The following is a 26,607-nucleotide window of genomic DNA, read 5'->3' as shown; positions in this document are numbered from 1 at the left end:
CCTTGCCAAATCATCTCCCCCATGCCAAATTATCCCCCCCCCATGCAAAATCATTCCTCCATTCCCTTATCTTCCTGTTCTTCTTACTTCTTACCTGGCCAGCAGGCAGTAATGAGTGATGCTCCTCTGCGCTTCACTCAGTGAGGACAGTGACGCCCGTGAGCAGCGGCAGCTGCCCGAAGTGATGAGTGACGCTCCTCTGCGCCTCACTCACTGAGGGCAGCGGCAGCTGCCCGAAATGACAAGTGACGAATGGAGCATCACTCGTCAATGCTGGCAGCCGCCACTGCCCTCATTGAGTGAGGCGCAGAGGAGGGTCTCTTGTCACTGCCTGCTGGCCAAGTAAGAAGTAAAAAAAACAGGGGGATGAGGGAATGGAGGAATGATTTGGCATTACTTCTCCTAATTAATTATATTGTTGAGATTTTTTTTAAGCTTTATTACAGTGCAAAATTATTTCTTTATATTTAGCATTTTATCTTGTTTTGTAGGTAACTACACTCTGAAGTGAGTACAGAACAGTACTCCGTCATTTAGAAAGATGTTTAAGCCTTTTTTCCCAATAGAGGACATCTCCCAAAAGTGGGCACTTTTTTTTTATTCCCCGTGAGTATCCGATATTGGGAGATTCTACTGTAATAGAATAATATAATATATAATAGAAATGTCTTATAACACCCAAAGCATCTTATCTTGCTGACCGCAGACTGGTCATTGTACTCATATTGACCCCTTTCCACCATCAAAAACACCATACAATGGGCATCTAAGCATCAGAACTGGAACATAGAGCAATGGTATGATAGGAAGGTATGGTAAAGATGAATCACTATTTCTTTTACATGCAAGTGTGCTACTTCTCTAGGGTGGAGATCACATCAGGGTGCATTATGGGAAGTAGAAATGAATGAGATGCTAGGCAATGTTCTGTTAGAAAACCATGGGTCCTGGGATCCATGTGGATGTAACTTAGATACCCAGATACAGATCTTCATCAAAAGCTGAACACACAGTGTTTGGTACAGCACTTCATGGAGCCAAACTGCTGCCACGTCTCTGTATGTCAGACGTTTGTTGAGAGTTTAGATACACTATACAGAATAACACCATTTAAATGAAGATGAAGGTACTCTAGGTGATATACTTGTAAACGTGTAAGAATGCAAGACATCAGCTGTTTTTTGGCATTTGTTTTGAGTCAAATCTGTCCATTCACCATTCCACCAATTACTACATATTGTTTATACATATTTTGTCCATTTTCCATGATGATGAGTCTCCATATCATGGTGGTAATGATCATATAAACCTTTACATTTACCAATTAACAGTGTCTTTGTGCAAGAATAATAACTCTCATCATTTTCATATTGGGCTTCGTCATTAGGCTTTGCGCCTTCTTTAGTTCATCTCAATGTGTGTATTAAGCCTACATAGAAATGCTAGGTGTAACCTATGATATTTGGTGACGGACTGGGGGCATATGGAAAATACATTGCAGATATAAGCTTAGTGGCCTATATACAAAACAGCAATGTGCTATGTGCGTGTTAGCACTTTCATCTATCATAAAGTGGAATATGCGTTACGGCAAGTCACACCTGCATGAAAGCCTTAACACATAAAGACACCATGTATTCGGTTTCACATTTGTTGGCCTTTCATGACCTGTTTGTAGTAAAACCTTCATGTAGAATCGTTCAAGAGTATAAAGTATTTTACATCTGCATGGTTGGGGGAGGGTGATTGATTGATGGTACAAATTAAGGCAGGTGTGCCCCTTCAAGGCACCGGGGGCTGTGGTGGAATAACTGGGATGTCTCACAGTTAGAAGTAGGATTTGGTACTGTGCTTTCCCAGTGTAGCCCAGTAGTAGTTAATAAGGTCTTATCTTTAGCAATGTACTTACATAGTTCAATTATGCTTTGTTGGAAAAGCACTGGTATACATTTACAAATTATCTCAATGTTAGTATTATTAGTATTATTTCAATACACCAGTCTACTGTGTTAAACAGGTTTAATATTATTGAAACTGTTAACATATAGTCTTGCCAGTTTTTACAAAATGGCCATTGAGTAAGCCAGTTCTTATAAGTTACTTTGCATTTATTATATTATTGATGAACCCTGGAAATGCTGAACTGGCGGATGAAAAATAGCTTTCTCCATATGCTATATCCCCTTTACTAGTCCTCAGTCATGCTTTACTGCACCCTTAATGCCAAAGGTACAAAAATATATGGACTCAAAGTGAGATCTCACTTAGGTTAGCACCCGCTTAAAAGAATATTCCATGTATTCCAGTATTTTCTCTAAATAATTCTGCTTAGGTTGCTTTAAAAAAAAAAAACCTTTCCCACCTCTTTAAATGTGCATGCCCCCAATCAAAGTAGCCATGCAGAAAGCCGAGCTCACAGTGCAATTACACCACCACCCCTCTGATTATCAAGATCAACACAGGGGGACAGAACGTTATACATCTCCTAACCTTGGTGTTGGGCGATCAACATACTATGCAAAAGGTATGTGATCATAAGTTATCTATAAGTAACACTAAGTACCGTATTTATCGGGGTATACCACGCACCGGCCTATAACACGAACCCTCATTATACCAAGGATATTTTGGTAAAAAAAAGTTTTTTACCCAAATATCCTTGATAAAATGAGGGTGCATGTGTGTGCATGTGTATACTCAGATACACTGTTTCTGACCCCACAGAAGCCCCCAGGAAAGGCAGGGGGAGAGAGGCTGTCTCTGCCCGCTTCTCTTTCCTTGCCTTTCCTGGGGTCTAGAGCCCTGCCGCCGCCGCTTCTCTCCTCCTGGCTATGGGCGCCGCTGCCCCATTGCCTTCCCCATCCCCAGTCTTATAATTACCTGTTGCCGGGGTCGGGTCCGCGCTGCTCCTGGCTCCGGTGTGGCGTCCCCTGCGTTGTTGCTATGCGCTGCGAGACGCAATGACGAGTGACGTCTTCGACATGACATCACTCGTCATTGCACCGTGCATAGCAATGACACAGGGGACACCACACCGGAGCCAGAAGTAGCGCGGACCCGACCCCGGCAACAGGTAGTTATAAAACCGGGGATGGGGGAGGCAATGGGGCAGCGGTGCCGATAGCCAGGGGGAAAGAATCGGCGGCAGCAGGGCTCTAGACCCCAGGAAAGGCAGCGACGGCCTCTCTCCCCCTGCCTTTTCTGGGGGCTTGTACGGGGTCAGAAAAGGCAATGGAGCAGCGGCGCCAGCAGTCTCTGGACCCCAGGACAGGCAGGGGCAAAGAATCGGGCAGTGATGGCAGGTCTCTGCACCTGCAAAACCGCTGCAGTTCATTGATTTAAAGCGCCCGCTTTAAATCATTGAACTGCAGCGGCTTATCGGCGTATAACATGCAGATAGACTTAAGGCTAAAAATTTTAGCCTAAAAAATGCGTGTTATACGCCGATAAATACGGTAGTTTTTTTTGTTACAGTGACCACAGGTCTCTTTAAATATATGAGTGCCCTTTACATAGACAAGTATAGGCTTAACAAGTAATGAAGAGGGCTTCACTGTTAGAGGTAATATAGGTTAGAGGTAATATTTCCAAACAAAGGTAACTGTGTTGAACTATGCATTGATGCATCAAAAAAAAATAATTTTATTTTGTACAAGCCAAGCTCTTACCTCATGGTTGGATTTACAGAGTCATAAATAGCGGCTTTTAAGCTTCTAATACATTATCTAACATGTAAATGGCTGCTTGCTTATTAAAGTCATGTGTCCCATTAGTCCAGTGAATACAGCTTTTGTATTTGTCTATATATTTTATTGGTGGGAGCTCCACTGCTCTGCGTGTTTTTGCCAAATGGTTATTAGATTCATTTCTTTGTCTAAAGGGGAAATAAAGAGGAGCATGATATCTGTAAAAGTACACGCTGTGTAAATGAGATATTTATGGTATATAATTGACCCTTGAAAGGTTACCAGGAACTGCTCTGAAATACGCTGGGATTTTTCTGCTGCGTCTAATGTAGTTTAACTCTTTAATGGCCAATATTGTGCCCATCATCACTTCACTTGAGACTAAAATGTGAAGATCCTTTATGCATACTTATGAAGTAAACTATATGATCAACAGCAGATCCCAAATCTGTGGACAATATCTGAATTTCTCGCTTTAAAAAGGTCCTATATTAAACCAGGACAACTCCAGATCCTTTAACAACTGTATCTTGCCTATAGAGCAGAATTCGGATAGTGTCGTAAAGTAACCTGTGCCTACTAATGCAAGACAAGGAATCTGTCGTAAATCCCGACCCCTTTTGGCTACCTGCCTGTATTATTGGCATACTGTTGATTGTAAGGGAACAGTTCCCGTAATAGATATTACCCTTCATAAAATTCTGCAGTAAATAACACATTTAGGCTTTCTTTATACTAAGGGGGAATTTACTAAGCATTTTTTGTATGGCTGTTTTTGTCAAATTGTCAGAATTGTTTTCCAGTTGCTTAAAGGGGTACTCCTCTGGAAAGCATTTATTTTTATTTTTTTAAATCAACTGGTGCCAGAAAGTTAAAGGGTTACTCCCGTGGAAAACTTTTTTTTTTTTTTTTTATCAACTGGTGCCAGAAAGTTAAACAGATTTGTAAATGAATTCTATAAAAAAATCTTAATCCTTCCAGTACTTTTTAGGGGCTGTATATTGCAGAGGAAATATTTTTCTTTTTGGATTTCTGTTATGTCACCACCACGGTGCTCTCTGCTGACCTTTGCTGTCCATTTTAGGACAGTTCCAAAAAGAAAAACATTTCCTCAGTACTATACAGCCCCTAAAATGTACTGGAAGGATTAAGATTTTTAATAGAAGAAATTTACAAATCTGTTTAACTTTCTGGCACCAGTTGATCTAAAAAAAAAGTTTTCCACAGGAGTACCACTTTAAACAGATTTGTAAATGACTTCTATTTATAAATCTTAATCCTTCTAGTACTTATCAGCTTCTATTTGCTCCACAGGAAGTTATTTTATTTTTGAATTTCCTTTCTGTCTTACTACAGTGCTCTCTGCTGACACCTCTGTCCATTTTAGGAACTGTCTGGAGCAAGAGAAGTTTGCTATGGGAATGTTAGGAACTGTCCAGAATAGGAGCAAATCCCCATAGCAAACTTCTCCTGCTCAGACAGTTCCTAAAATGGACAGAGGTGTCAACAGAGAGCATAGTGATCAGACTGAAGAGGAAATTCAAAAAGAAAATAACTTCCTGTGGAGCAAATAGAAGCTGATAAGTACTAGAAGGATTAAGATTTTTAAATAGAAGTAATTTACAAATTTGTTTAACTTTCTAAAAAAAAAAAAAGTTTTCCCGGGGGGTACCCCTTTAATTGCTCAGAAATCTTAAAGGAGTATTCTGCTGTCATGCCCCCTGCAATAGACTTGCATTGAGGGGGCAGAGCGTGACATCACAAGGGGGCAGAGCAGTGACGTCCCAATACTACGGCAAACTTAGGTCCGTGCAGTGATTACTCGGGGGGCTGCAGGAGAGATTGCGGGGGCACCAGCTTGCAAATACTAGTAAAAAAAAGAATTCCATAAAAAAATTATTATAATAGAATCAAAAGGAGAGAGAGAGAGAGAGAGAGAGAGAGAGAGAGAGAGATCATAAATATGGTCAGCTCTACTGGCCAGACTAGATGGCCAAATGTTTTTATCTGCCAACACATTATATGTTTGTATGTTTCCATAACAAGCTGAGATAGGAAGAATACCCCTTTAAGTAAATGTTGTCTGGTGTTGGATATACTAGATCTATTTAGAGACACACACCTCTCAATAAATTTGGTACATCTCTTGCACTGTGTCTGTACCAGATTTATAAATCTATGCCAGCTAGAACATGGAGTAGATTTCTGGTATAATTTATGCATATTTCTGGCTAATCCATGCCCACCTTTAGCAAAAGTGGCATAGGAGGCATAGAGAGGCAAACAGTTTCATACAGCCTTGATAATTTTTGAGTCCACCTAAATATTTATTTTTCTACATCTTCCCAATTAACACCATAAAGACACTACAAATAAAAAATGTGCATTCAATTTATATTGTAATAATGAGCTTAAAGGGGTAAAAAAAAATGTCAAATGAACTTTGCTAAAAAGCGTACAGATTTTTAAATGACTTACAAATCATAATCCTTCAACTTCTTATCAGTTGCTGTATGCTGCAGAGGAAATTGTGTAATTTTTTCCAGTCTGACCACAGTGCTCTTTGCAGCCACCTCGTTACTTGTCAGAAATTGTCCAGAGTAGGAGCAAATCCCCATAGCAAACCTCTCCTGCTCCAGACAGTTCCTGACACTGACAGAGGTGTAAGCAGAGAGCACTGGGGTCAGACTAGAAAGAACTACACAACTTCCTCTGGAGCATACAGCAGCTGATAAGTACTGGAAAGGTTAAGATTTTTAATTAGAAGTAATTTACAAATCTGTATAACTTTCTGGCATCAGTTGGTTTTAAAAAAAAATATTTGTTTCCTGCAGAGTACCCCTCTAAAGGCACCATTAAAAATGTCAGATGGACCTGAAAATGGCAGGAAAAAAAATGACACCATATAAAATATATCTAAAAATGGATGTTATTGCATTTTAAAATGCAATGGGTTTTATTTATTTTTTTTTTTGTAAAATGCACAAAAGAATACTGTGTAAAGAAGACTTATAAGATGCTGTTCTAAATCATTAGTAAAACATCATTAGTAAAACGTGGAGAAGAGTTCCCACCCAGCTGAATAACCAAACATCAAAATTCTGAGGCACTAGGACTTCAGGACAGTTTTGCTGAATGCCAACTTTTTTATAGTAAATGAAAATATTATAAACATACTAAAATCTATTAATGGAAGAAGGAAACTTTTTTTTTACTTAATCATGTGCAGTTTAGGTTCTACAGTACAGTACTGTTTCAAGAAATCTTTAGGGATTCTGAGGGTCTCAAAAATGCCTTGAAAGAACATACGCAGTCTGCAGGCTGCCAGCTGGACGGAGCTAATAAAAAAGAATGTGCATTTTAAATGCACCACCGGTTAGGTCCTGCATGACAGTAGCTGAGCAATGATAACAATATAAGTTACTGGTTCCAAAACTATTAGTTCAAAGCACCCTATATTATGAGGAGCTGAAAGTTGCCTCTTTGTGGCTTTGGTTGATTGCCTGTGCTTCTTATGATTCATGAAATCCTGGAAGTTTCTGTTTTGATTTTATTTTGGTCATATGACCATAATAGCAGATAATTGTGAGAGTGTGAAGTTATAAGCTGGGAAAAGAACCCTTTTAGGCTTGGGTTACAATTCAAAAACATTTTTGTAGCACTTCTGATTGATTTTAACCATTTAATGTATTTCTAGAGGTCTAAACCAATATTCTACACATAAGGTTGTTTTCACCATGGTACATGGTATTTGTGGTGCCCGCCTATCTTGTGTTTTTGAAATAGTTAGCAAAGTAGTGACATAATACAAAGTCATAATGTAACCCTGGGCTAATAATACATTTGTAAAGATTGCTTCCAAATAATATAGAAATGACCTATTTAAACCCTTCCCAACCTATGACATACATGTACATCATGGAATGGACTCAGGACTATGGTGCAGGATCGGGAGTCCAGTCCACGCTGTACCAGTAAAGATGAATATCAGAGATCACTCCGATGTTCGCCATTTTACTGTTTAAAACACTGCTATCTATACCAATCACAGCATTCAAACAATAAATGCCAACCATTGTTGGTGACACTGATCACAGCATTCAAACAATAAATGCCAACCATTGTTGGTGACACTGATCACAGCATTCAAACAATAAATGCCAACCATTCCTTGTCTAGTGGAAATGTAATTGTGCATTGCTGGGGGAAGCCTAAAGTCATACCTTGGCATCTTCTATGGATGAACAATTGTTAAGGCTAACTCCGCCCCCCTTAGTGTTGGTCCTGCCCATTCCTCCATTCCTGGTTCCCTCCCCTTATTCTGTTCCCTGAGTCAGGCTGCAGTCAGTGAGCAATTGACATTGTCCTCCCCAGCCGCCTCACCACTCATGTTTTGCTGATCAGTGCTACTGAACTACTTCTGTTGGGGGTGACAGTCATATATATGATCAGCTTGACATTAGTCATATAACCAACCCATTAAACTGGATCCTATAGAGGGCTGCCTTGTGCATGTAAGAAGCATGTAAGTTGGGTCATACCTACATATGAGTATGCTCTGTTTCTGTTTGCTGTTTGAGTCTCTAGGCTGAAGTATCAATTCTGGACCACCAACTGATTAAGAGTGATCAGTCTTCAAAAAGGAGCAGATAGCACTGCAGAGTCCCATGAAAGTGTTCGTAGTTGTGCTGTTAGGGACTTATGCGCTATTTACAGGAGACTCTGAAGTGTATCAGCCCATGCTTTGAGTCTGCTTAAAATAGTGCATACATTTCCACCACTGGGTGACTTAGATGAATAGGTGCCATAGAAAGCAATGGGGTCCCCTTCTTTCAATAACAGTGTACGCCAGCATCCCGTTTTTTTGTTAGGATACCGACAGATAAGACTATCTAACACAGTATGAATCTAGCCTAACGTTATTCTTCCTTGAAATGTATAATGTAGGCCTGATCTACATAGAGACCTTATCTTAATAAACTGAATTTAGCTATGGAGCTGCAGTACATTATGGACCGCAGCGGTCACTCCATAGCTAAAACCAGTGGATACAAAAAATCCCAAATGTTGCCAAATATAGATTCAAACGTATCCAGTAAAGGGAGATATGTTGCGCTGCCTCCAGACAGGAACTTCAGGGTAGAACGATTTTCTTTACACAAAAGGGATCCATGCAACGCGTTTCAATGCCTGGCTTTTTCGTCAAGCACCTGACAAAAAAGCTGGAGCAGCTTTGAAACGCGTTGCGTGGATCCCTATTGTGTAATAAATCATCCTACCCTTAAGTTCATATCTGGTGGCAGCGCGACATATCTCCCTTTCCAGGATACCTCCGAATCTATATTTTGCTCTTGGACATTAGGAGCCGCAGCAGCTGCCGTCTAAGGAACTTGATCAAGCGCTTTGAGTGTAGTGCCTCTATTCACACAATGCGCACAGGTGAGTGCGTTTTGAACGGGTTCCTGACTATCCCACTATATCTGTTTCCACCCAGGGGTGCGCACCCTTTGTCTTCTTGTAGAAATGTAGCCAAAGGCTTTATTGATATCTGGGTGTTAACACTCCTTTTATCAAAGAGAAGTGTCCCTACACAGTCTGGTACTGTCAGAAATATGTGGACATTGGGGAATGGTAACAGCCAATTGTCTGTTTACTCAAAATGTACATTTCCAGGAGGAGTAACCAAGGGACAAATGCAATGCTAATTTATAGTTAGAGATGCTTTTTAAAAATTTACTGTAGCAGACAGGTCTGGAGACATAACATTTCTGGTATAATATATGTATGCTGCATGTGTCTAAGCATGATCTGCGCTGTATGCACTTTTATAGACTGCAGGATGATAATACGTTAATACTCCTATGGCAGTATTTAGTAGCTATATTGATGCTTGTACTTGCTTTTTAAGCCATAAATAGGGATAGTTAGTACATCCAAAACATGTTGGCTTTTGTACTGACCTTTAATTATGGTGGAATAAGTTTTATATGAACTTCATTTTTATATGAAGTCCTTATACATAGTGTTGCTCGCGAACATTTGCAATGCAAATTTTATTCGTGAATATCACATATTCGTGAATTTGCAATTACGAATATTATTATTATTTTTTTTTTCACAGTACACATCACAGTGATCATCCCTCTCTGCTTCCAACTTGTGTGGTGTAAAGAAGGCTCTAATACTACTGTGTGAGACTGGCATACGAATTTTTGCATATGCTAATTTCCATTTATGCAAATTTTTGCATATGCATTTGCATTCTGTGTATGCAAATTTTTGCATATGAAAATTTTTGCATACGCGAATTTTCACATATGCGAAAATAAAACGAGAATATTACGAATATGTGAATGTAGCGAATATATGACGAATATTCGTCCATATATTTGCGAAATATCGCAAATTCGAATATGGCCTATGCCGCTCAACACTACTTATACAAAGACTAACATATCCTGGTATTTTCTGAGACCTTTACTGTACAGTAAGAGATGATTTTAATTCTTTTCTCCTTAGCATCAGCCAAGAGTATGGAAATGTGCATACATTTTATTCATATATGTGTAACAAGTTTATAAAGACTCCACACAAAGCCATTTGCGGTTGAAGTATTATATAAAAGGTTAATGTTACATTGTGAAATTGAAATTTGATTAGTTCCATATACTCAAACTTTTATTTTCTAAAAAAAAAATAATCTAAATCCACTTCAGGTCTGGCTAGTGCAGGGTTAAGTTGCCACATTCTGTTAGCGTGTGTCTGTAGCCTGCAACATACTGCAGCCCTCTAGAGTAAGCTGGCATCTCTTACCAGCTGGCTTCAGCTCCAACCACTCTCTGTGTACTCCACGGCCACAATAAATATTTAATCCACACTTTCAAAACTTGCTGACAGGCCCAAACGCAGCCTTGCGTTACAATGTAACATGTCTCTTCGAACAGAGTTGCAACTGGGTGGGGAGTTTGGGCAACATAACCCCATAACTGCTGTAGACTGGTGACAGGCAACTGAATCTGCGGATGAAAAATGAACTTGCCACGGACCTTGCCAGGATAATTAGTATGTAGACTGTAGAAAGGATTTCACTTAGGGGTTTAGCTTGGCAGCTTGAGTTGGATGGGTCCTGTATGACGTGTTTGTGTGTCAGGAATGTAGCAATGACAAACTTCATACAGAATATATCCATCAAGAACCTCAAAAGTGTAAAACCACTATGTACATCTTCTATTTGGACATTTTATATATCTACAAATTTGAAATTATAACTGTTTCTATTAGTAACATTGGGTTAAGATTAGAGGTATAGTTTGAAGCTCCTGGGCTCCAATGTAAAATCTGTAACATACCCTACCCCTCCAAATCTACTATCTGCCATTCATGATGACTTCCTAGTGCTCGTCCATTCTGAGGACATTCAGCCACTTTTATTCTGCTGCCCTGTGCATACTGTGGCATTCAGTCAGTGGAATGGACATCTGCTGAATGAACATGTTCATTCTTTTAGCAGAATTCCCCTTAAAGGGGTACTCCGGTGAAAACCTTTTTTCTTTTAAATCAACTGGTGACAGAAAGTTAAACATATTTGTAAATTACTTCTATTAAAAAAATCTTAATCCTTCCAGTACTTATTAGCTGCTGAATGCTACAGAGGAAATTCCTTTCTTTTTGGAACACTGATGACATCACAAGCACAGTGCTCTCTGCTGACATCTCTGTCCATTTTAGCAACCATGCATAGTAGATGCATAGCAGATGTATGCTAAGGGCAGCATGGTGGCTCAGTGGTTAGCACTGCTGCCTTGCAGTGCTGGGGACTTGAGTTCAAATCCCACTAAGGAAAACAATAAATAAAGCGTTATTATTATTATTATTATAATAACGTCAGCAGAGAGAACTGTACTCGTGATGTCATCAGAGACCATTCCAAAAAGAAAAGAATTTCCTCTGTAGTTTTCAGCAGCTAATAAGTACAGGAAGGATTACTATTTATTTTTTTTAATAGAAGTAATTTACAAATATGTTTAACTTTCTGCCACCAGTTGATTTAAAAGAAAAAAGGTTTTCACCGGAGTACCCCTTTTACTACATTGCTGCCTATGAGACAGCACCTGTCTATGCGGTCCTACCCTGATGACTCTGGGGGCGCCTGCTGCAAGCAGAATTCCAAATTTTTAATTCACCCGGCTGAATGCCTGTGGTGTGGACAAGCTCTCGTGAGGTAGATGGGCCCCATTAGATGACAGAACCTGGGTCTGGGACAAAAAAAAATCTTTTCTCCAGAATATTGGCAACAAATTTAAAACACAGCTTTCTTCTTTCCAGCATGAGGATGGCAGTCTATCATCATTCGGCTAAAACGATAGTTTGTTGCAAAATTTTACCCGATGAATGATCGTTTTGGTTAAAATCATCTGTTGTCATCGGCTTTAATCTAATGTGTAGTGCCTTAATTCTTCTGACATGTTGAAGTTTTTTCCTATATGGCATGTACCGTATTTTTCACCCTATAGGACGCACCGGCATATAAGACGCACCCAATTTTAAAGGTGCAAAATCTAGAAAAAAAAGATTCTGAACCCAATAGTGATCTTCAACCTGTGGACCTCAAGATGTTGCAAAACTACATCTCCCAGCATGCCCGGACAGCCGCTGGCTGTCCGGGCATGCTGGGAGTTGTAGTTTTGCAACATCTGGAGGTCCGCAGGTTGAAGACCACTGGTATAGGAGGTAATACTCACGTGTCCCCGCCGCTCCGGACCCGTCACCACTGCCCTGGATGTCGCTCCATCGCTGTCACTGCATCCCCGTGGTGTCCCCGGCGCTCTGGACATCTTCTTCCCCGGAATCCACGCTCTCCGTCGCCATCATCACGTCACCGTCATCAAGTCTCTATGCACACCGCTCCTATTGGATGACGGGACGCCGTGCAAAACGACGTGATGAAGTCGAAGGAGAGCGCCGGCCATTCAGGGGATCCCGGCATGGAGCAGACACCGAGGAGGCAGGTAAGGTCCCTCCCGGTGTCCTGTAAGCTGTTCGGTACGCTGCGATTTCACCGCGGCGGTCCCGAACAGCCCGACTGAGCAGCCGGGATACTTTCACTTTCGCTTCAGACGCGGCGGTCAGCTTTGATTGCCGCGTCTGAAGGATTAATACAGGGCATCACAGCGATCGGTGATGTCCTGTATTAGCCACGGGTCCCGGCCGTTGATGACCGCAGGGACTGCCGCGATAGGTTTGTATTCGCTGTATAAGACACACCAACTTCCCCCCCACCCCCGTATAAGAAAAAGTGTGTCTTATACGGTGGAAAATATGGTATATTCCACTACATCAACTGCAGTTTTTCCATGACAAGAGCAATTAAAGGGATTGTCTCACCAACACCAACTCACCGACACAACAACATCAATAATTGCTGATAGATTGTTAAAGTACAACTAAGTCACATTTATTTTGCTGACTTTAGGCTAAACATTCCATAGAAGCATGCATCCTATTTCATTTCTATTCTAAGTCAATTCAATGAATGCAAGCTCTACAGATCCTTGAGTTGTAAGGTTTTATCCAGCTAGAGGTTGCGCTGCCCCTACAGCATTCCCTATAGACTGGTGCCTCCGTCTGATTCTGTAATGTGCTCAGTGACTTCCTATTTACAGGACAGCTGTATACTTGTAACGTCTGACAGCAGCTGTGCAGGGGTGGCAAATTTTACAGTAAACAATAGAGAACATGCAGGTGCTGTCACATTCCGAGGATTCCTCAGTCATTAACCTATTTTAAAGCCTTGTTGGCAGAATATCACAGAAGAAGGTAGAGGGTGTGTGCTGGGGCCCTGATAAGGTATCAGCAGAGACTCACAACACCCCTTTGGCTTTGCACCCTCACCTGATCAACTGTACATAAGATAGCAGTTTTATGACTAATAACTGCACTGTCTATCTTCATTATTGCTTTCAGGTTATCTTGAAATGGAATAGTTAATAAAGACTAAACCTTTCATAAATATATGAAATATGCATTATCCTCTTCCTTGGAGAGATAACATCTGTATTTCTATTTTAAAGAGGACCTGCCGTTAGTCCAAAAAAAAATAGTTTATTATAAAATTTTATAGCCTTGGATGTCCTGATTCCAAAGGTGTTTACTTCTATTCCAAGATGTCTATCTATACTATCTGTATTTTTGACTAAATTGTCAGAAGGGTGGAAACCTTATTGGAAAATAGGGTGTTAAAGGCGCTGTCTAACCATAATGTATCACTGCTACATTCTGAAGGGAGACTTGGGTCCCCATTATCAAGATTTTGATGGTTCCCTCTCATTATCACATAGTTATTCTGAGGATAACATTTAACTAAATTAATGTTTAAAATCTACATATGGAAAATTCTGTAATTTATCACTAATGGGACATGATAGGTAGTGGATTAGTAAATATAGTTAAAACAATTAAAACGTTGTGATGGCTTATGTTGAGTTTTTTCATACTATGCAACCATTTCCATATTGCAAACAAAAGAAAGAAAATCTCAGCGTGGCAACGTTGCATCAATTTAATTCCAAAACGGACACATAGAACAACATAGTATAACGGTAAGTAACATGTTTCAGGTGCAACTCACCCTTAGTCGTGCGCCTAAAGGTGAAATTCACCTGAAATGCATCACTTTGATAGAAGGAACCTACGACCCTGCCCATTTAACCACTTGGGTGCCACAATCAATAGCGACTGCGACACCTCAGTGGATTACAGAGGAAGGAAGCTCCCTCTGTCATCATCATTAGCACCTTCACATTGTGGCTGCAACGTACCAATGGCTTACCAAGGCGGCTGAGTGTCTAATTAAGGCCCCCAAGTCTGCCATTTTGTATTTGGACCTAAAAGTGCCCTAATAAAAGCCTGATAGGATGTCTATTAGTTTTACACTCTCAAGCATATTACACTATAATACATATGTTTTAAAATAAAATTATAGAAGAAAAAAACATAAGTTAAAAAAAGTTCTACTATAGAAAAAAAATGACAAAAACAATGCACAGTTGGTATTGTCACATCCATAATGACCCTCACTATGGAATTGTAATTGTATGTATCTCAAATCTGTGTAAAAATGAATAACATAAAAACAGCAATTCAAGCATTGACAGATTTTGTTTATCAACCACACACAAAAAAAATAAAATGGAATTAAAATTGATCAAAAAGCTGTTTGCAAAAAAATGAAAAATAATCACTATATAATAAACTGACATAGATACAGGGATATTAACCCCTTAAGGACCCGGGCTTTTTCTGTTTTTTCATTTTCAATTTTTCCTCCTTAACTTTAAAAAATCATAACTCTTTTCACCTAAAATTATATATAATGGCTTAATTTTTGCGTCACTAATTCTACTTTGTAATGACATTAGTCATTTTACCCAAAAATCTACGGTGAAACGGGAAAAAAAATCAATGTGCGACAAAATTGATGAAAAAACACAATTTTGTAAGTTTTGGGGGCTTCTATTTTTACGCAGTACATTTTTTGTCAAAAATGATACCTTATCTTTATTCTGTAGGTCCATACGGTTAAAATGATACCCTACTTGTATAGGTTTGAATTTGTATCACTTCCGAAAAAAAATCATGAATACATGCAGGAAAATTTATACGTTTAAAATGGTCATCTTTTGACCCCTATAACTTTTTTATTTTTCTGTGTTCAGGGCGCTTTGAGGACTCATTTTTTGCGCCGTCATCTGAAGTTTTTAGCGGTACCATTTTTGTTCTGATCAGACTTTTTGATCACTTTTTATTCACTTTTTTGTGGTATAAAAAGTGATCAAAAATGCGCTATTTTGGACTTTGGAATTTTTTTGCGCGTACGCCATTGAACGAGCGGTTTAAAAAGCGGTATATTTTTATAAATCGGACATTTCCGCACGCGGCGATACCACATATGTTTATTTTTATTATTATTTACATAATGTTTTTTTTATTTTTGGAAATGCCGGGTGATTCAAACTTTTATTAGGGGAAGGGATAATTGAAAGGGTTAATGATTTTTTTACACTTTTCTTATGCAACATTATAGCTCCCATAAGGGGCTATAACATTGCATTTACTGATCTTTTACACTGATTGATCCATCTCCATAGGAATGGATCAATCAGTGTTTTCGGCGATTGAATGCTCAAGCCTGGATCTCAGGCTTGAAGCATTCATTCGGCGATCGGACAGCACAGGAGAAGGTAAGAAGACCTCCTCCTGTGCTACAGCTGTTCGGGATGCCGCGATTATACCGCGGCGATCCCGAACAGCTCCCTGAGCTAGCCGGGCACTTTTACTTTCGTTTTTAGCCGTGCGGCTCAGCTTTGAGCGCGCGGCTAAAGGGTTAATAGCGCGCGGCACAGCGATCAGTGCCGCGAGCTATTAGAGGCGGGTCCCGGCTTCACTATGACGCCGGGCCCTCCGCGATATGATGCGGGGTCACCGTGTGACCCCGCGTTATATCGCAGGACCGGGACTCATGACGTATGCATACGTCATGGGTCCTTAAGAGGTTAAAGGGGTACTCCGTCCCTAGACATCTTATACCTTATTCAAAGGATAGGGGACAAAATGTCTGATCATGGGGGCCCACCGCTTGGGACCCCCGGGATCTCGGCTGCAGCACCACTCTGTCATTACTGCACAGAGCAAACTAGCCCAAAATGCGTCAGCGTGTCTTTTATCCTTTTATTTTCTATGCTTTAATTGATTCTATTAAAGATTGGATTTTAACAATACCCTACTGTGAAGCCTGATCCACCGTTGTTTGCATCTATGTCTACACGGGCAGGCAGCCCGCTTTTTCCGAGCTCCAGCACTGCAAAATCTAGAGGAAGCCTTTCTACTTCTGGTCCTTGTGGTGTGTGAGCTGAGTTGCACACCCTCCGTTTCTGTTTACAAATTTTTATGACAGCATCATAAATCTTCAATTTAAATTTTAAAATTCATTTTTTAATCTTAGGGATTGCGAGGTCCTTTGGTCTCTTCATGCTGCCGCAAGCTGCAGGCTGTGTCATTCAGCCACTATATGGTCTCCTCTTGCTGCCGCCAATTCCAGGCTGTGTCATTCTGCCAGATTATGGTCTCCTCATGCTGCTGCCACATCTAGCCTCTGTCATTGTGCCACCATGTGACTCCTTGTTAGTTTGGGTTTTGTGGTCATACAGTATTTGTTCAAAGTAAACACTGGAACATTAAACTTGGGAATCTAATATAAATCTTAAATTTTAATTTAAAAAACTCTATGTAATCTTTTCAAGACTGAGGCCCTATGGCTGTCGCCATCATATTACCTGTGGAATTATCACCAGAATCCAATGAAACAGCTTGGAGTGATAACAATGAACCATAACTGATTAAATGAAACATTTGCATTTTCACAGTCAGGCGGGTGCTGAGAGGCATGGGCTGGATCAGGTGGTATCTCGCCTGGCAGAGGACCGCCAGCTTGATTTTAAGATACAAGAATGAGCTTTTTCACTGCAGCCACTTATAGCTTTATGCATTCACTTATCCAATGGCACAGAAGCTGAATGTGCTCCTGTTCAAAGTTGCTGGTACAGCAGTCCCTCCCTTTTCAAGTGGACACTCAGAGTATGGGGGTGCGCGGAGAGGCAGGAGCTGGAACAGAGGGTAGCTTGCCTCGCGGTGCACCACCAGCTCGATGCTCACCAGAATGGGTAATCAAAAAATGTAATAAATTCAAATTAAATAAAATAAAAATGACATAAAAAAATCTGCCACATCCAGACGCTCTGCGGCAGGGATTCTAATAGCGATGCCTGTAATCTGCATGTCATACTGAATAACAGTATTATTTCACTAACATAGCACACTCCCTATGCATGTTAGGACAAAGCAAAGTGTTCTACACCCCTATTGAGCCTCTCTGTAGGCCAGAAATAGCCGTTTTTAATAGTGATTCGCCGTGAATAAATTCAGAGCGAACCAAATTTTTTCGGAAAATTTAGGGAATCGGCCGAATCAAATTTTTCAAAAATTTGCTCATCTCTAATTGCTGCAATCATATTAACCCAGAAAAAGCAATAACGGAATTGTTGCTTTTTCATTCCTCTTAGAAACATTTTTTTTTTAATGATGGACCAATTTGAGTGATGACTGTACAGTGCTGTGGAATATGCTGCTGCTATAAATAAAGGACATTATATGTACCCTAAAATGGTGCCACTTAAATTACAACCACTCCAGAAAGAAACAAGTCCACATGGGGCTATATTTATAGGATCCAATGGCAGCCCAGCTATCATATTGAAAACACCAGACTGTCAAACTAAGCACCACCATACACATTAGACAAAAGTCGGAGAGAAAATAATGTGTGTGGGCCTTCCAGTTCTGCCATGACAGATGATGTTGGGTAAATGAAGGATGAGCCATGTTGAATTTCAGTACCTTATCCATTTGTTCTATATGGAGTGACTACCACTGCCTATTGAAAATGGTAAGGGAGGGGAGGGAGGAATAGATGTTGGCCTAAAGAACATTTGACCAATAGCTATTGAAGATTAAGGATACCTTGAGTATGTATTATGCAGATATAGTCATGATAAAGTCTGTATTATTTCCCTGTAGAGATGAGCGAACTTACAGTAAATTCGATTCGTCACGAACTTCTCGGCTCGGCGGTTGCTGACTTCTCCTGCATAAATGAGTTCAGCTTTCAGGTGCTCCCGTGGGCTTGAAAAGGTGGATACAGTCCTAGGAGACTCTTTCCTAGGACTGTATCCACCTTTTCCAGCCCACCGGAGCACCGGGAAGCTGAACTAATTTATGCAGGAAAAGTCAGCAACCGCCGAGCTTCGAAGTTCGTGACGAATCAAATTTACTGTAAGTTCGCTCATCTCTATTTCCCTGCATACTGTCGATTAGCTTGTAGTTGACAGTATACAATATACTGTAGATAACAAACGTACCCATTGTACAGGTGGAATAAACATTTTCTACTAGTTTTACTTTGTGTGTAAAATACGTTAGAAAATGTAGGTCACACAGAATTATACCAGCATACATAGATAAAGCAGATGTGCGCAATAATCTTTATACCTTTATGTGTTGGCGAAAACACCAATAAGACTATGTATGATTTCTTAAGTAACCTACAATACACAGAAAACATATATGGCCCTGATGCAACTATAATATCTTAAGTAATATAATTCAGTAAGGCAGAACAATGAGAATCGTAATGTGAACATCCACACATGCATCGATCCAATGCCTAGCAGTCTAAAGCATACTGGATATTATAGGTGAATTATAGTTTTTCAGTATGTTGGCAAATAATTGGTATATTTACAAAATATTTTGATCATACCCCTAAGATGACAGGTTTAATACTTTTGTATAAAATATCCAACATATCCACAGCATAGGGGATGAGTGTCTGATGGGGGGTGGGCAGTCTGGGGGGGGGGGGGTCGGGGTGTAGCATCCCTCCCTCTTTCCCCCCATGATCTCCACAATGGAGTCTGGCTCTTTCCGCTGCATGGAATGGTGGGGAAACTCGCATTCCAAGCATTGTCTTTGGAAGTACTGGAGATACCCAAGTACAGCACATACAGTAGGTATCTCTGGTGCTCCCATAGGCAATGCTGACATGCTGCTTCATTTAGTGAAGAGAGTCAGATTTTGTTGTGTAAATTGCAAGGGGTTTCAGAGGTCACAATACCCCCCCCCCCCCCCCCCCCACAATCAAGCACTTATGCCCTATCCTGTGAATAGACGATATGTCTTTAAATGCTGGAATACCACTTTAAGAGATATATAAAGAAAAAGATCAGTTCACCCGTATCTCCACTTTCCACGCCATGAGTATTGACACAGATGATGCAAATGCATCCTAATGGGTTTACATTTTTGGGATGCCTATGTTTTTAAAGTTATTTTTATTTTTTTATTTATCAACTGGCTCCAGAAAGTTAAAACAGATTTGTAAATTACTTCTATTAACCCCTTAACTACAAATGACGTAAATGTACGTCATGGTGACGTGGTACTTAGCGCACCATGGCATCCATTTACGCGCCGACATGATCGCGAGCATATCAGCAGCCAGGGACCCGCCGGAAATGGCGGAAATCCTATGCCATGATCAATACATGGCATTGCAGTAGTTTGAATGGACGATCGGATCGCCCGCAGCGCTGCCGCGGGGATCCGATCATCCAGCATGGCAGCCGGAGGTCCCCTCACCTTGCTCCGACCAGAGCAGAAGATCACCGATAATACTGAGCAGTGCTGTATCCTATACATAGCACTGCACAGTATTAGCAATAAACTGATTGCAATGAATAGTCCCCTATGGGGACATAAAAAGTGTAAAAAAAAAAAAAAGTAAAAAAATGTAAAATAAAAAAGTAAAAAAATTTGAAAAATCCCCTCCCCCAATAAAAAGTAAAACGTCCGTTTTTCCCCATTTTACCCCCAAAAAAGCGTAAACAAATAATTAATACACATATTTGTTATCGCCACGTGCGTAAAAGTATTAACTATTAAAATATATTGTTAATTATCCCGTACGGTGAACGGCGTAAACGTAAAAAAATAAAAAAAAGTCCAAAATAAAAAACAAAAATTAATAAAAAATGAATAAAAAGTAAAACCTAAGCAAAAGTGGACTAATATAAACTACAGATCATGGCACAAAAAATGAGCCCTCATATCACCCCATATACGGAAAAATTCGAAAGTTAGAGGTGGTCAAAATAGGGCAATTTCAAACATACTAATTTTGTTTAAATGGTTTGAGATTTTTTTAAGCGGTACAATTATAGAAAAGCATATAACATGGGTATCATTTTAATCATACATATTTTAATCATATATATAATTTTAATCAACCACAGAATAAAGAAAACATGTCATTTTTACCAGAAAGTGTACAGCGTGAAAACAAAACCTTCCAAAATTTGCTAAATTGCGGTTTTCTTTTCAAATTTTGCGACATAAATAATAATTGTTTGGTTGCGCCATACATTTTATGGTAAAATAAGTGATGTCATTACAAAGTACAATTGGTGACGCATAAAACAAGCCCTCATATGGGTCTGTGGATGGAAATATAAGAGAGTTATGATTTTTAGAAGGCGAGGAGGAAAAAACGAAAATGCAAAAATTAAATTGGTCTGGTCCTTAAGGCCAAAATGGGCTTGGTCCTTAAAGGGTTAAAAAATCTTAATCCTTCTATTAATTATCAGCTGCTGAAGTAGAGTTGTTCTTTTTTGCTTGGCAACAGTGCTCTCGCTCTCTGCTGACATCTCTGCATGTCTCAGGAACTGCACAGAGTAGAAGAGGTTTGCTATAGGAATTTCCTTCTACTCTGGACAGTTCCCGAGACAGGTGTCATCAGAGAGCACTTAGACAGAAAAGAACAACTCAACTTCAGCAGATCATAAGTACTGAAAGGATTAAGATTTTTTTAATAGAAATAGTTTACAAATCTGTTTAACTTTCTGAAGCCAGTTGATATATAAATAAAAAAGTTTTTCCTGGATAACCCCTTTAAAGAAGGATCATTAAAAGAAGAAATTTTAATCTACGACCTGGATTTCCTTTTTTTCTTTTCTTTTTCGCGGGGGGGGGGGGGGGGGGTAACAAAGCTTGTAAAAAAGTTTTACTGTTCAAAACTTGAACATTGTTGCACAAACAAAGAAAGAAATATGCAACTTTTCTCTTTTTTACGCACTTTAGCACTAAAAAAAATATGTGGGGCTTAACGGGAAGGTGGGTCAAGTTTGAAACGGTGTATACAATGTCAGTCACGATAAATTTCTTCCTAAATTTATATGGGTAAATTTAACCCCTGTCACATACAGTCCAAACACACACAATAAAACAGTTGTCCACAAGTAACAGCCCCTACACATAACATAGTATGTCTGATACTTAACAAAGGGTCTGTTTCCAGAAATAACTCTATCCATCTACAGTTCATCCCCATTTAAGTGATAGAGCCCCCTTAAAAGACAACTGCAATATAACATGACTGATGATGCAATGTACGGTATATTCTTAGATGAAAAGAATGTCGGGTCACAACCAGGTCTATAGATGAAGTTCATGGTTGCCACAAAGGAAACAAATAAACTTTATGTTATCAGCAGTGACGTGGAGCTACTGTAAGTAAATACCTTATTTTACTTTAATAGCTCTTAATGCAAAATATGGGTATGTCAAGAATTCCTGTAAAGGGATGTGTCTAATTGAAAAAACAGAGACACATTAAAAAACTTGTTCATCAAGAATATGACATTTCACTGTCATTATAGACATAGAGAGAGTTCAGAGCCTTCACTACAAAATGAAAAATTACCGATTTGGACAGAATATTAGACTGTGACTATCATTCACGTATGATAGATGTACATACCAAATTTTTCCACTTGCAAAAATGCTACCTGCATCTATCAACAAATGATAACACAGGGTGATAGCAGAACATTATCTGGCACAGGACAGGTTAAACCTTCCGTATCCAGCTAGTGAGATTCTCACCTTATTGCTTGTATTCTTCATGTACTTTAGCAGAGACAAATCTACACAAGCAATAAGGTCTCTTGCAGTGTAGGCCAGAGGCCATACTTAAACTATGGTAGGAAGGTGAGAAGCAGGTCCCCAGCGAGAAGTTTATGAGAGAAGAGGCAGGTAAGGCCTCAGAAGCAATTGTAGAGAATGTCTCCAAGGTGCAGCACAGTTCTTAGTAGATAAGACTCTGATCCTGACATTCTACAACTTATCACATTCATCTTCAGCAGTGGTGCACTCACCAATGCGGTCTGAGGGCCACATTGTCATATTGTTCTAATTCAAGGGGCCACAATAAAACTTTCCCTCACAGTATTACAACAGCTGTGCCAGTTTTTTTCTCCATTTAGATATATGTGAAGGCTTATTTATTTTAGGGTACAAATATGTTGTCTATGAGTGCTTATATTTTTAATAGCTTTTCCATTAACATTTTTATTTATTTTTATTTTTTGCGGGGTAGTTGCAAAAAAAATAAAATAAAAATAAAAAAACAACTGTACTATTGCAGGTATTTTATATGTGAGGTGGGGCAAAAAGAGGACAAAGTGAACCCCTCTATTTGTATTCATAACCTAGAAGTCACAATTACTACTGACAGGCTCAAAGTGCTGAGATCTGAGTTATCTTTGATCTCAGCCATTATGGTGGGAGGTGGGCTGTCACAGTCCTCCTGAGGGTAATGATGTGGGCACAGCTTTTGAGCCTGCACCATTATGGTATCATACACTTAGGTGCTAGTCCTTAACAGCAGGCTTCTGGTGATCATAAAAAATGTGAAGATGGCGTGTACCAGCCATTTGCCACAGGTGAAATTGATATACTCTCATTGGTGGGCATTAATTCAACCTGGATATTTATAGTAGGGACTGCCTAGTTCTGCCCATTAAAGGGGTTATTCAGGAATAGAAAAACAGAGCTACTTTTTTTTTTTTTTTAACTGCTCCCATTCTGTCTCCAGGTTAGGTGTGGTTCTGCAGCGCAGTTCTATTGAAGTGAATAAAGCCAAGTTGTAAAACCACACCCAATCTGGAGACAGACGTGGAGCTGCTTTTGAAAGAAATTAGCTGTGTTTTTCTATTCTTGCATAACCCCTTTAAAACTGTTCTCTGATTTATTTAGAGGTCTTCATCCTTCTTATGAGACCCATTCTTAGTAAGAACTCAAAGAATGTTTTGGAAAGTGGCCTTGAATGATAATTAAAAAGATTGAAAGGAGAGAAGAAACATGAGGGTATAGACAGGTTTGAACAAGGTCCCAAGTAAAACATAGATTAGATAAAGAGTAATGCTACATAATGCTCATAGCTTTTGGAGAATAACTGAATATTGATGTAATGACATGTCCATAAATATTATCTTTATAGACGTCACAATTTGAGGTCAGATCCTGAGATTTATTTCTATGCTCTGCTCATGTCTTTTTGTAGGATTTATTTCTATGCTCTGCTCATGTCTTTTTGCAGAAGTGGCCTTTCATAGATCTCTTTGTGAAATACTAAGTGAAAAGAACAGTTGCTGGACTCATTGAAGGAAACACCTTGTCATGTACCAAGCACTGAGGGGGAGATTTATCAAACCTAGTGGAGATGAAAAGTTGACCAGTTGCCCATAACAACCAATAAGATCGCTTCTTTCATTTTTATCCAGGCCTCTAGAAAATAAAATAATCCATCTGATTGGTTCCTATGGGCAACTGATCAACGTTTCCTCTGCACAGGTTTTGATAAATCTCCCCCTGAATGATTAGAATGACTTGTTCCTTCAAATATGGTGAATAGCAATTACACATGTTTTATACAGATCTGTGCGCCAGATACAGCAAAACAACGTAATGTACATTTTAAGCACTGTTCACATCTGCATTGCAGCTTATGTTAATGATGGAAGCAACAACGCGTAAACCAATTCATGCGTGATGGACACCAGGGGTACTTTAAGGGGTGTTCGGGGCAAAAACATTTTATCCCCTATCCAAAGGAGGATAAGATGTCTGATCGCGGGGGTCTCACTGCTGAGACACCGCAACCCCCCCCCCCCCCTCCCCCCGCGATCTCCCTGCAACACCCGCATTCTATGGAGGGGGCGTGGCGTGACATCACGTCCCCAGTCCCGGAAACCCGGAGGGGGGGGGGGTCTCAGCAGCGGGCGCCCTGCGATCAGACATCTTATCCCCTATCCTTTTAAAATGTTTTTGCAGGGAATACCCCTTTAACATGCTCCATTGAATTGTGGTCCTTTAATTCCCACTAGGTTTTCATTTGTTTTGATAATGAAGCCTCTTGTCAGTTCAAAAACAACTGAACCACACAAATGTGAACAGAGACATAGTTGCTGTAGAACCCTTTGAGACATATGAGGGAATCTCCTATTAATCAGCCCATGGTGGATGGGATAGGCCCTGCAAATAGATACAACTGAAGTGTGTATTATAGGGAAATATGTACCTCTGATTATAAATTATAAGACTAATAGAAGTCAATTTAGTCTTCTGTGACCTTGAGAAAGCCACTTGACCTGCTGCTTTAACATGATTGAGAAACCTTTTCTTAATTCTTGCACTATTATAATTTAGAGTTAGGAGTACATTATTCCAATACATACATGGTATTACTATTTATAATGCAAAAAATGTAGATTTTTTTTAAACAATGTGAAATGTAGAATTTACTATACTCACATTTGGTATAACAATTACTGTGTACTTTTCGGTCAGCAGTGGACAAGACTGTGTAGACTGATTCTTACCTGGACAGGCTCTGGGGTTAGCTGTACTACATGCTGGATGCGCTCACTGTGATGATGTCTTGACTCTTCTTCATACACCGCATCTCTTTCATGCTGAGGGAGACCAAGAAAACGACGAATGGTGCACAGATTCTCCCACAGGGTACGGTTTTCTGGGCTTGGATTTTCCTTCCAGCGGAGGAGTTCACAGAGCCAACCCTGTTGCAAAAGAATGAATTAAAGATGATTAAAACATTCATAGGTTGAAGTAGTTTTATCTAAAGACACAGGCTTGATACACATTAATACTCTGTTTCCTAACAACCTTTTTATATCACTGGCATATCAGACAGATTATAAAAAGTCATTTAGGTGGGGTTCCAACCTCAAGGCTCCCCACTATTCCAGAGAACAAGGGGCCCCAACTGCGCATGCTCAGCAGAACGGCTGGACGACCATGCATAGTCCCTCAATCAAAAAGTTCAATGGAAGTGGCAAAAACAGCCAAACATGCTTATTCAGCAGCTTGATTTATTTGCCTCACTATAAACAGGGCCATCAGATTTAACTTCCTAATGCTGAATCCATGATAAGAAACCTGTAGGCTGTTTTTGGACTTAAAATAAGCCTAAAGTTCTAAACCCATCATCAGTCACATAACATACTGAAAGTCTTGCAGGACAGCCATGACCATAATGGCGGAGGTGAACTGTATGAATACCTTATGTTTACTTGTTATAATCCATCATGTGTGACAACCATTTTTCTTCCCCATATCAAGAGGAGTTTAGATGAATCATACCTAACTTATTTAGCTCCATGTCTACAGGGTCGGATACAGATGTGTAGAGTTGGGACATTATGCAAATTGTCTGCAATAACACACCCTATATATTATATACTGTATTATCTGAATAGTTTTTTTTAGTAAAGCAAAATATGTGCATAGTAATATATTTTTATATATGTTACTGCTATTCTCCAAAATAAAGGTGGATCCTATGGCCCTTATCTGACATCAGGGCCCAGGTGCAATGGCACCCTCTGCATTCTTTGAAGCTAACTCATAGTAAAGTAGGTTAGAAAGTTACAGTATGACATGTGTGGGGGCTTTTCTTCCCATCTGTGTGGAGCATATATTGCTGTGATCGGTCATTTACAGTCAAATCATAACAGACATCCCTGTTTAGTACCTGTAGCACTGAACAGAAGGCAAGTCCTTCTTGATTTATGTTGACTTTTTTCAACACTTAAAAGTTGTTTTAAGACAGAGTTATGAAAATAGTAATACATTCCTGCACTGACGCTGCATTCCTATTTAACTAGTCCAATTTTGTGCTTCCAAAAAGGTACCTTCAGACATCAAGCGCAAGACGTTACATGCCCGAGCGTTCTTCTAATAAAGCTGGATAAGTTTGGCCCCCAATCCCACTAACGTGAGCTGGCCCTATATACACTCAGTAACATTTTGCCAGCATGGGAATGATTGTATAGGAGAAATTGTTAATAAAATAAAGCCTTGCTATTCCACGTAATAAGGTTTTTCCAACTGCTCAATGTTTATACTTCATGATCGCAGTTATAACCTTTGGAATTTTTAATGCCAGTCCAAT

General features: G+C 39.7%; 1 protein-coding gene across 5 annotated transcripts in view; it reads right to left on the bottom strand.

The window, feature by feature from the left end:
- SATB2 (SATB homeobox 2) overlaps positions 1-26,607 on the bottom strand; it is a 190,467-nt gene that overhangs the window by 17,125 nt on the left and 146,735 nt on the right. For all 5 annotated transcript variants that reach the window (XM_056534454.1, XM_056534453.1, XM_056534452.1 and 2 more), the window contains one exon: positions 25,016-25,213. In XM_056534454.1, coding sequence (XP_056390429.1) covers positions 25,016-25,213 — 198 coding nt within the window. The remainder of the gene's footprint in view (positions 1-25,015; positions 25,214-26,607) is intronic.

The sequence above is a fragment of the Hyla sarda genome, chromosome 8 (genome assembly GCF_029499605.1).
Source record: "Hyla sarda isolate aHylSar1 chromosome 8, aHylSar1.hap1, whole genome shotgun sequence".
Taxonomy (NCBI): Eukaryota; Metazoa; Chordata; class Amphibia; order Anura; family Hylidae; genus Hyla; species Hyla sarda.
The sequence above is the reverse complement of the archived record's forward strand: the minus strand, read 5'-3'. Positions and strand labels throughout refer to the sequence as shown.